This window comes from Netta rufina (genome assembly GCF_964035555.1).
Source record: "Netta rufina genome assembly, chromosome: 1".
Classification (NCBI taxonomy): Eukaryota; Metazoa; Chordata; class Aves; order Anseriformes; family Anatidae; genus Netta; species Netta rufina.
The window spans coordinates 56,783,897-56,796,107 of record NC_140123.1 but is presented as its reverse complement, the minus strand read 5'-3'; the positions used below and the strand labels follow the sequence as shown (position 1 = coordinate 56,796,107).

Sequence of the window (12,211 nt, the reverse complement as noted above, 5' to 3'; positions counted from 1 at the left end):
TTGCAGTCTTCCTACTCTTGTCTTCTCCTTGAAAACCAACAGCAAATGACAAAATAAAGATGTCACCAACATTGCAAAGAAAATTACAGTATTGGGACTTTTCTCTCCTCTGCATTCCATGAGCAGGCAGACAAAAAGGCAGACAGAAAGTCCACTGAGGAGGATAGAGTACCCAGTGACTCAAGACTCCAGCACTTTGTTTCTCCCTTCTTCTTTTCTAACTCCTTGAAAAATCACCTACTGCTTTATCAATCTTAGTGGGATAAAAGAAAAAACTGATCACTATCCCCTCCAAAGCACCTGGAAACATCTTGGAAGGGAAATACAGCAGGAAAGTGTCAAGCAAGGGAGAGTGAAAGGACAGAGAGAGACATTTGTATCTGCTTTTCTTCATTACTCATGGCATAATTTATTTTCCATTGTGATAAGAAAAAGCAACAGATAAACAGATGGGCATCTCATCTATCTTCAGGCTTTCCCTCCTTAGAATATGGGTTTCCAACAAGTGGTCCAGAAAGCAGATCTGACCCAGAAAGTGCGTTGAAGATAATGAGCTGCATACTGAGCAACTGAGTATTTTGTTTAGCTTGGGACAGGAGATGGAAATTAAAGTATGTCTGAACTGATTGGCAGGGAAACACCAAGATAACTGTCCTTGGCTCTAGTGACACAGACAACTCTGTCTGTCCAACTCAGAATATGAATATCACCAGTGATTAGACATCAGTCACTTGAAAAAGCCATCATTCTGTCAGGGTGAAAAGTGGCTCATTTGAAACAACATTCATCTCAAATATCGTGGCTCTCTAGAGGAATATTCAATTAGTGTCCAGAAGTTCTGCATGTGGTACCACTCGGCAGCTATTGTTATTGCAATCATCAGGAGAGACTAGCAATGAAATAGCACAGTAGATATCAAATTAAAAATAGAGAAAAGAGAAGCAAAAAATAAAACAGGAACAGAACTTCGGTAAGATACTTTGGCTATTCACCTAAAAGGAATATAATTTCATAACTGAGTCCTTGCCTCTAAAAGGCAAAAAAACAAAGGTATGTCATACATAGGAAACCACCTTGATGACCTAATATTAAGAAACATCAGAAGATACTGTTCAGTGAATGGTCAGTCACCGTCAACACAATTTTTCTTTCTGCTGAAACATATTGAATTTGTTTAAGAGTGGTGAAATACAGTAACAGAAAAGATTTCTCGGGATGCTTGAGTTGTAGATTCACACAGTGAATTAATGTAATAGTGGTACCAGTGCAAAGTTTGCTCTCAGAATACGAAGACAAGAATGTGAAATTCCCCATACTTGGCATACACACAAGGATTGGTACATTAAAACTGAAATATTGACAACATTTCTCTGATGTGCCATGCAACAAAATTACAGGATAGTTAGGAAGATAAATGCAGTCATGCTGGTCTTTGAGGATCAGTGTCTATTGATGCCAACCACATGACAAGGCACTACTCCTGAAACTTTGCCTTTGGGGTTTTTTCTGGGGGGAATGAAAGGTTGTTAGTCATCAACATAAGGACCAGCCTCCTGCAAGTTCCAGTAGATGTGACCATCTTTTCTATTATCCTCTTCTCGCATATGGACCCATCCTAAAGCTAACTATCTGGAAATGTGTAAGAGGATAGTGAGCACAGCCTGGAAGCAGGATTTCCACTGGCTGGATCCAGACTCTGCTTCTCAGCCCTGAAGAAGTTACCTGTGATCTGCTCTCCTGCAGTGCAGGTTAACCCTGGACTCCAACAAAGTCATATGGACTTTCAGCACCAGTAACAAAAATAATAATAATAATAATAATATAAGCTGAACTAGCAAAAAATTAAGTCCTTAGCAGTCATTTCCCTCCCCATAACTTTATACTGATCTTTTTTACTGCTTTCTCTGCAGAGAAGTGAATTTTAATTATTTGACATCTCAGTGGTAATGCTGTTTCCATACTCCAACTAGAAAAGGTGACAACTACAAAAACTGCTTTTTAAAAACACATTTAATCACTTAACATTTGCATCTTTAAATTGATGTATAAAGTGCTACACAAAAGCTAAATATTGTTAGAAATTTCTTGATTTTGTTTATCCTGTCAGCACTCCTTCCCATCAAAGCACTGACAAAAGTTTCAGCCACTGCTCATGACATTAACAGGAACAGAACAGTTGAGATTGCAGTACAGCATTAAAATTGGAGGAGCTTTCAGTTTCACTTCATACAATTCCCCCAGCAACAATGCCAAGCATATTGAAATCACAGCACTGATCAGAAAATTCACCTTTGGGACAGCAAAGCACTGACATGAGCAGTGGTCCTATGATATTTGTTATGTAACTGGGCTTACATTGCTGACTGGAGAGTCTACAAATCAGTTTCTCCATAAAACTCTGAAGTCATAGGTGCCAAATACAAACATTTTTCTTATAATCCCATTCTTGATCTTCTCATGTTATTATTGGACTTATTCTTAGCTACATTGTTGCTAAAATAAGTTGCTCTTTTTTTCCTACAAAATTTGCCAAACCCACTGCTGGAATGCATTTGTATTATCCTCTTGCTAGCAGAATTCCAGTAACATTCCCATTGACCTAACTGCAGTTTTTGGCTTGAAAAATGACACGTTTATGTGAATCTGGTAAAGCTGTTTAAGCAGGGACACTAGAAATGAAGTGTCCATGTGACCCCTTTCATCAAGTTCCAGACTGAATCCCCTGAGGAATGTGATGGCATTTCTTCTCCCTGTTCTTTTCTAAAATCCTATTCTAAGCTGCTTTAAAAATATATATATATCAAAAATCTGACAGAAATAGACCAGAAACTTAAGTAAAGACAGCTGGAAAGATGAAAGAGTGATAATGTTTAGATGCAAACCAAGCGATGCGTCCCAGCAACTGGCAGCGACTAAAATCTGTCCCAGAAATGTACGTTATTTCATCTGCCATTAAAGAATACAGTGTCAGCGGGGAAATCTCAGAAACCGCAACACAATTACATTGTTTTAAGTCTCTGTTTGAAAACATTATCTCTACTGGAGAAAAAGCATTTTATATATATACCCATAGTGTGATACTGTTACAGCAAGCCTTCAGGTAAAAAATTACAGGACAAAAACGATTGCTCAGCAATAGTTTAAAGCCTTGGTAGATACTGCACACTTTTATTAGGTGAGCGGTTCAAATGTGGTAATATTACATGGAAAAAAAAAAACAAACAAAAAAAAAACCAAAAAAAAAAACCACAAACAAGCAGTATTACATCCCACACTAGATTCTAAACACTGTCTGCAGAGTCTCCATACCAATGATACTTCTACTTCTGCCCTTGCTGCTAAAAAAATGCGTAAAGTCACATTTCATGGCAGAGACAGTGCCTTTGACTTAGATCTTTTAATCTTCTTGGATGTGCCGACAACCCCCCATTCAGAGTTTCCCCACTTTCCTCTGTTATGAAGCTCTGTCCAAAAGATCTGAATTAGTGGTTAAAAAGATCCTAAATTATGGTTGTACTTGATGATCCTGAAGGTCTTTTCCAGCTTATATGATACTGAGATTCTATGATCCTATGGTCCAGGGATGCATTCATAGCTATGTCTCTACTGTATCTTCATTCTGTGTTCCCAACATATTTCTGGTTATGACACGTATTCATAATTTTCTAAAGCGTCAGTCACCCCAGTGGCTTCCTTACCTGCACAGATCTTCCCGTCATAGGTCTCGCACACCCAATCATGGCACTCACACAGCGGACCGTAGTATTTGCCGGCCTCCGTCACTTGGCAGATGCAGACTCCACAGTCGCACCTGCCCCTGCCGCTGCACAGCTGCCCCCCGGGGACGCGGCACCTGAGCTCTGCCTCGGCCCGGGACAGGCGGCATGCAGCAGGACTGCCCAAAGCGCTCCTGAGGAGGACAGCAAAGAGGAGAAACTGTAGTCAAAGCCAAGGGCTGTGGGGGAAACCACCCCGCTGTCAGGACTTCACCTGTTCTCCAAAGCCCTGTTTTTAACACCACAGCTTTGTTTATGGTTGTAAACTACTACTTGCCTCAAATCACCCAATTTTCTTCCCTTTCATCAGAAATCTCGTTGTTATGTGCAGGAATGCTTATGCTGTATTGTAATTGCCATGTTAAACTGCAATAGGCTCATCATTTTCATTACGCCTATCTGGTATATATGCATATACACATAGAGTTTGATTATCTACCATGAAACATTTTGATTTGAATTATCCCAAAAGCTTTAAAAATGACATATACATGCAAACATTTAGGCATTGTAACTGGAATACAGAATACCAAAAAGCAAGCCTATGATTGATTCTACTAGAATATATTTGAAAAAGTAATCCTTTTGCAGTCTTCTGTCTGTCAGATAGAGAGGATCTATGCTTTCATCCAAACAGAAACAGAAGTAATCACTGACTTCCATGTAAAAGTATAGTTAGTGGCTATGTTTTTAATAAATTCAGGAGAATCCAGATGTGAGACCTGGATTGTACCATGCAATGGAGATCAGGACTTGCAGGACATACACAAGGAAAATCAACATTGCCTCATTAGGATCAGGATTACAGGAAAACAAAACAAAGGACTGGCCAACTTCAGGTGCCAAAGACAGGTGTTCACAGCGCTAGGGAATGCTGAGGATCCAGGTTAGTACTTCTCAGACACTAGATGTTACATGCTTGAGAGCAAAATTGATGCTGGCTGTAAGCACAGACAGGTGCTGGCCCTGGTGGAGGCAAAGAGCAAAGGGAAAAACACCCCGCTGTGCTGACACATGAAGATGCAGGAACACACATGGATTTGTGGTTAGGCTCTCGCTCTACTCAGGCAGCAGGATTTGGCAGCTTGGGTACAAGCAGCCATCAACATCCAACTTTTCCCCACTTTACTGCACAAAAGATCTCCATCTCAGACAGGAAACACCTCATGGCAACAAAAAGCCCTGACACCCTTACGACACCCGTCCATGCCCTCCTCAATCCCAAGCACTTTCCCTGGGTGCCACAGGGCACCAGGCGGGGGCAGAGCTCACAGATCGCCTCTAACATGCCCTCCGCACCCTGACCCCAATTTGTCAGGAGGGTGCCAGCCCCCCTCATGGTCACTTCATAGCCACACTTACCTCAGGGACGGAGGGGCGGCGGGGCGCAGGCCAGGCAGGGAGGTGACCGCCACCACCAGCAGTGCCAGCCCCGGCAGCCCCCGTGTACACATGGTGCCGGGCTGCGTTCCCACTGCCTCCTGCGGACAGATGGAAGGACGGACAGACAGACAGAGCCGGCGGGTGTGCAGAGAGCTGTTAGCTGGGCAAGCCCGGCTCCAGGGCTGCTCCCCCCGCGCCGCAGTGGCGCTGATTAGCTGCCTGGGAGCTGGATTTGGGCAGCGCTCTGGGAGGGAGGCCGGTGCCAAACCCCGAAGTTTACAGTCTAAGCAGGGAAGTAATTAGAAACAGTTGCGCAGCCAGATGGTTTATTTTGATGTTTTAAAAGTGGCCTGTGCGCAGATGTGAACGAACTGTCTCGGTCTCAAAGCTCAGGCACCGTAAATATTTGAGGTATGCGTATCCCCGCGTCCTTTGATAGATGGCTGTTTGGGATAAGTGCTGCGAGGCTGTCAGGGAAACATGCACGGCTGAGGTGTTGTCTGTAGGGACTACAGAGAGGACAGGATGGGTGATCCCTAGAGGCCCGGGGCTGAGTGGCAGCAAGCCCGGGCCTGGGTGCCAGGGCTACCTGCTGGAAGCCTCACCCTGTGCCATGCCATGGGCTGGCACCTGGCTGGGTGACCCTGAATAAAACATCCTGAGCGAGCTGAAGCACCACACCTCATTAAAACACAGCACAGTGCTGCATCACACCAGTGGGTGGTTTGGGAAGTGGCTTAAAACTAAGCTATAAGGAGGGAGGCGCACTCAAAACGAGTGAAATTTGGCAGGAATGGCCACACACATTTCTTTGGAAAAGTCATGCAGAGAGGAATAAAAAAGTCTCTTCTATGAGGAGAAGCTGAGAGATCAGCTCAGCCTGGAGAAGAGGAAGCTCAGGGGGGATCTCGTCAATGTCTATAAATACCTGAAGGGAGGGGGCAAAGAAGATGGGGCCAGGCTCTTTTTAGTGGTGCCTGTTCACAAGACAAGGCAACGGGCACAAACTGGCACACAGGAGGCTCCCTCTGAGCACCAGACAGCACTTCTGTGCTGTGCAGGTGACAGAGCACTGGCACAGGTTGCCCTGAGAGGCTGTGAGGTCTTTTGCTTGGAGATCTTCAAAAGCCACCTGGCCATGGTCGTAGGCAAACTGCTCTGGGTGGCCCTGCTGGAGCAGGGATTGGACCAGATGGCCCCCAGAGGTGCCTTCCAACTTCAGCTGTCCTGTGGTTATCCGGCTGATTGCCTGATACTTCTCTGATATGGAAAGCTCTTAAGGAAACAAACTTCCACCATGTAAGATGGTATGGCATAGGTGTCCTGATCTACGCATCCATATCTGCATTTTTGAAGTAGGCAGGTTCACAGAAGCTTTCACTGGTTCCAGGGCCTGAGGCAAAAGCTGTCCGTAGCTTTCACAAAATGAATAACTTTTGGTTTATTCTTATATTAAATATCTGGTATACCACAGATTATACTGTTCTGGAAACATTTTAAGATTTGGTTAAAAATCCTTCTAGTTAGATGCTGCCTTTCCCAAAAGTGTAATTAGGCCTAACATAGTGAACTCAAGTGTGCAATTCCCAGGATTACTGCTACCAGACATAGTTCTGCTAGTGCTTTTCCTGTGAACAGTAAGTCAAACAATTGACTTTGCTCTGCTGGTCTTATACATGCCAAAAGAACTGTTTTTAAGTTCAATTTGGGGCCTGTAAAGTCCAATTTTTAGACAAGAATGCATTCAATAGAAACATATTTTCACTGAAACATGAAATAAGAGGTTGGGAAAAAAATGTTCGAGACTAATAGCAAATATACATTCTTACTTCCTGAAGATATAAAACCAAACATGATTCCAACAGACTATTTAAACATAAAACTTCTGCCTTATTTTAATAGATTACCTTGAAGCTATGGCCTGTAAAACTTGCTGTCTACTTGTAGTGTGCTATCCTCTATATGACACATAATTTTGCCCTGTAACATGAACAAGAATATTTAGGAGGAAAAAAAAAAAATCTTATAGTCCTGTATATAGCTGCTTATTGTATACTAATTTTGTAATAATCTTGCTGCAATAAATGTATATTTCCCATTGCAAATATGTTACAGAATTTTCTCATACAATGCTGATGGTAAAAATCTTGTATTAAGTCCAATCTACTGGTTTCAGTCTTGCAAATTGCTTACCATTGTGCTAAGTTCTTGCATCTGACTTTGATGGATCTAGTGAAAAGGTAAGTAAATTGGCAGGCTTTTATTTTTGACAATCCTTGAATTTTGAAGTCCATGCTTAATGCAGTACTATGTGCTCTGTGTAATAGTTTTTTCAAATTTATCTGTAATGTTACAATAAGAAAAAAATCAAATGGCAGCACTTTTAAGAACAATGTAGTTGTCAGAAATCATACTGCTAGAAGTCTGGAGTTACAGAGGAATAAATAGAAAGCTTTGCATTTTAAACAATAGTAATTCCCTTTTGGCACTAAATTTATCTTTAATCCACACACTAAAATGTTGCCATCTGTTCGTCTTCCTTATTTTTTCCTGTGTAGACTGGTGGTGATAGGTGTGTGCAAGACCTTCGAGCAGCCTGCAAACTGTAACTTCAAAAGTACAAGGAGAAAACATCTGTCATGATATGTTGACCTTATCACTTTCTTATTTTTTATTTATTTACATCTGTCAGGGTTTTAAGCAATACACGCATTTTGGCTGTGGATCTTTTGATTTTGGAGAAGGCAGTTAAGGAGCCCAAGGGTGGAGTATTTAAAATGTGCACCCAGAGCTTAAGTTTAGTAATTGCTTTCATATGTGCTTGCCTCTATTACTGTATCTTAGTGCTTCCTTACTGGATTTTAACCTTTGCTTGTGTCTATTATTTAATCTTTTAAGCTTAGAATGTTTGTGTGCATGCACATATATATATACATATATGCATATACATACACTATGTGCATATATGTACAATGCATGCATATATGTGTACTATGTGATCTAAGAGGCTCCCAAACAGAATGTAAAATCAATTCAAAAGGAATCAGTTTCTTTCTAAATGAGAACCTGACATGCTGTCATGAGGACAGCTCACTTCCTTTCAGCCACTCCTGTATGTAATCTTAAAGAGCTTTGTTCTTTTCTGGATAACATACACCTACACTAAGTACAGTATTCATAAAATGCTAGCTTTCCTACACATTGGAGTTTCAAACGAAGGCTTTAGACCTGTAGGTGCTTGGTACATGTACACTTAACTCTTTGTAATATCACCACCTGCAGAGAAAAAAAGTAGAGAAGAGAAAATCAACACAATGCTGAGGAGGAGGAGGAGGAGCTGGAACATACTGCTAATATTGAACAGCCTTCTGAAAAGTAGGCAATAGGTTTAAGTAACACTTGTCAGACAAGAAATGTCTTCAAATAAAGACATGGAACCAAGAAAATAGGTGCTGCTAAACACACCTACACCTGAACCTCAGTTTAAGTCTATCACTATTAGTGTTCTTATTAAAAACATACAGAATCTGGTATGGATTTTTCTTTTTTTGGAGGCAAGCACCATATAACTGTCACTGTGCCAGAATTTTTCCAGTGTTCATTCTAACACTGGAAGAGATTGTGCAGAGAGGTTGAGGAGTCTCCCTCCTTGGAGATATTCAAAAGCCATCTGGACATGGACAACTGGCTGTAGGTGACCCTGCTTTGAGCAGGGAATGGACACGATGACCTCCAAAGGTCCCTTCCAACCTCAACTACTGAGTTGATTCTGACACTGATTACATACTCTGCTGCTAAATGAGATTTGATTTGCTGCACGGAAGCAGATGGACTCTTCCTACTCTTCTATTACAGCCTCTTAGTGGCCAGCATAATTTTGCTGTCACTTTAATGAAGGCATTAGGCAAACCAAAATTTCATGCTATTTTTAAGTGTTTGTTTGTTTGTTTTTAATAAAACAAAACAAAACAAAATGTGCATCCAGTGAAGAGTTTAAGCTTAAAATATAACTGGAGACCACCAAAATTTGCAAATACTGTTCCTGTGTTTCCATGGATCCCAGTATAGTAACACCACCAGTTTTTCTATGAGGAGACTTTGCGGAGGCATTAACTTCCACAGCATTTTTCTAAAATTAACAAGAAGTTGAAAATCCCACATATCACACAAGTTATTACTTCTCTATAAAACCTGTAATGAGGAGATTTGGAAGCTCTCAGTGATTTTGCATCACTTCTGTCACTGAAACACCATCACTAAACTAGACAGCTCTAAAGACCTAACCTATGACAAGCCACTTTAGCATCTGCAGACTAAAATACTTGATGAAGATAACTGAAATCTGTCTAAATTAAACAGTTCGGAAATGCACTCAGCTCTTGAGATTCATTGCTGTAGTAGCCGATGGCAGCCTTGGAGCTGAGCAAGAGACAGAGGATGCCAGAGCTGTGCAGAGCAGAAAACCTTGTCTTCATTTTGCTGACATGAGATGGAATCTGGGACAGCTGATGGTACCACACAGGGAATAGAAATAGCTTTTAGAGTTATAGGATCAAGGTTAGAACAAGATTAAAGCTGCGCTGGCCTGAATGTTGCTGCCCTGAATAGTAGTGAATATAAGCTATCCAAACAGTTCATAGGTCAACATTAATCAAGATGTTATTGTTTTATACTCTAGTGTAAAACCTTAGCTTACTCTTTCAGCTCCTAGTCAAAACTTTAAATAGTAGATAGGTCTTGTGTTTGTTTAATGTTTACAAGCTAATTCCCCAAAACAGCAGCAGTACTCTGCTTTTACAGAGGCCTTACAGCAGCATGAGATTTTTAAGCATGAGCTTGCAAGACAGCTCAGAATGCCAGAAAAAAACAGCATGTTTAAAAAAAAAAAAACATACTATTACGTTCTTAACCTTTTTGCACCTATTTTAGAAAGCAAGTCAAGGTCTGATGCAATCCAAGCTAATAATATGAAGCATTCTTGAAGAGGCCAAGAAAAGATATAAATGGACATTTTTTGGACATTTTTTGACATGAACCCTCACTCTGTGGTCACACCACATCTTATTTTTCAAAGGGACTATGATACTTGCTGCTGGAAATCTTGAAAAATCTAAAACAGTGTCAAATACAATAAAAATAACAAAACTATGCATTTTGTATTTTTTTTACTAATTACCAGAATTAATTATATAATGAATAGTTCTTGTCTCTGTGACTGAAGAGTTGTTCCTAGGGAAAGTAAATTAAAAAATGAATATTGCTGACTTCTTAGGGGAAAACAGCAGCATCTCAGGTTTACATTTGAGGTGAACACACTTAAGAATGGAAGTTTTGCAATCCTTCCCAATCAAAATCTCTCATGAATACTAGCTGACCTTCTCTACCAGTCATTAGCCTGATGTTGCTCTGTGCTGATTTTTGTTACAGTCATATGGTTCCATCAAATTCTCCAGGCAACAGCAACCCCTCTTGTATGGTTTCAGTGCTCAGTCACTGGGTTCTGCAGCTTGTTATTAAACCAAAAAAGAAGGAGAGACCAAAATGAAGAGAAAGTGGGGTGTGACTAGTATTGCCCCTCTTCCACGTACTAAGCATTTTTGAAAAGCAAGCCATATATATACACAGTTGTAGATTTAAGGACCCTACTTAAGGTCTGAAAATGTGAAAAGCATACTTTGTATAATCTATTTTGGTTCTTCAATGTTGACACTGGTCACAGACACTTAAGAATGGAAGTTTTGCAATCCTTCCCAATCAAAATCTCTCATGAATACTAGCTGACCTTCTCTACCAGTCATTAGCCTGATGTTGCTCTGTGCTGATTTTTGTTACAGTCATATGGTTCCAAGTGAGAGCACCTCTCAGCCTGAGCCATACTGAGCAGACAGATGGAGGAAAGCCAGACAGCTGTACCACTTTTAATCAGGCGGAGCCCTGCCATGATGCTGTGGTGCTGCTTTGCATGTGCAGAGCAGACTTAAGATTTCTGGAGAACTTTGTGGTAACAGCCATTAAGATGACTAAGCACTTCGGGTGCTTTGGGGTGAGACAGCAACAAAGCAGGAATCTAGCACTTTTTGACTGTTATCCCATGCCTAAATGATTAAATCTTCCTTTGGGTCTGAAGTTTAATTCTGAATTTCTAAATGACATTTTATGACCTTTTTAAAAGCTTAACCATCATTTCAAAATGAATATTTCATGAATTCTTTTACTCATTATGGAATATCTGAAATCTGATCAAGCAGTGAGTTCTTTTCTAAGTGGTAAATCAAATTCCAACAATAGCATTTCCACTAAGCTCAGCTCCTTGGGATAGTTTCTTTTTTTTCTTTCCCTAAAAAAAAAAAATAAAAATCCACTACTCTTCATCTCCTTAAGATATGTATGAAAAGTGAGAACAAGAGATGTACAAATAAAGCTCAAATACATTCAGAAATAAGACCGTAATTTCACTATTTCTAACGTGGCTTTTCCCATTTTCAACTACATAAAATACACAAATTGCTGTGGAAATGTGTATTTATATAGATATCAGCAAATGAGAGAGTAGCAATTGGATTTTATAAAACGGAAGAGTTGGTGCCTAGCATTAGTGCTTTCCCTTCATAACAGTTGCTCTTTCTCACTGAAAATGGGGAATATGAGATGTCCATTACTTGCCTGCTTTGGCGCACCCTATTAAAACCATGACACTATTTTTTATCTTTATAGATAAAAAAATTTATCTTAATTTTTTTTTTTATCTTTATAGATAAAAACTCTTTAGCTTGAGTCAGCTGTATTCCATAAAATAAATAAATATATAAAAATAAACCATGGGGCTTGTGGGCTAAACAAATTCTGCAATGAAATACATAAAACAAAGCTTTTATTTTCTCCTTGAGACCTGCCAAGAGAGCAGGCCTAGAAAACTTTGGTTTCACCATCACCTTTTATCCAGGAAGACCTTACTGTGTTTGCAGATCATGTTACAGAATTTAATAAAGTGATAGGTAAGGCTGAGAACTGTCACCTTGAATTCTCAATATCAGTCTTCTGGAATCTTCTAC

At 40.3% G+C, this 12,211-nt stretch overlaps 1 protein-coding gene across 1 annotated transcript in view; it reads right to left on the bottom strand.

Annotated features, from left to right (window-relative positions):
• ITGBL1 (integrin subunit beta like 1) overlaps window positions 1-5,230 on the bottom strand; it is a gene marked incomplete at its 5' end in the record, with an annotated part of 148,562 nt that extends 143,332 nt beyond the window's left edge. Inside the window, 2 exons of the mRNA XM_084290278.1 lie at window positions 3,699-3,910; window positions 5,139-5,230. Of these exons, the coding sequence (XP_084146404.1) occupies window positions 3,699-3,910; window positions 5,139-5,230 (304 nt within the window). The remainder of the gene's footprint in view (window positions 1-3,698; window positions 3,911-5,138) is intronic.
• Between the last annotated feature and the right edge of the window lie 6,981 nt (window positions 5,231-12,211).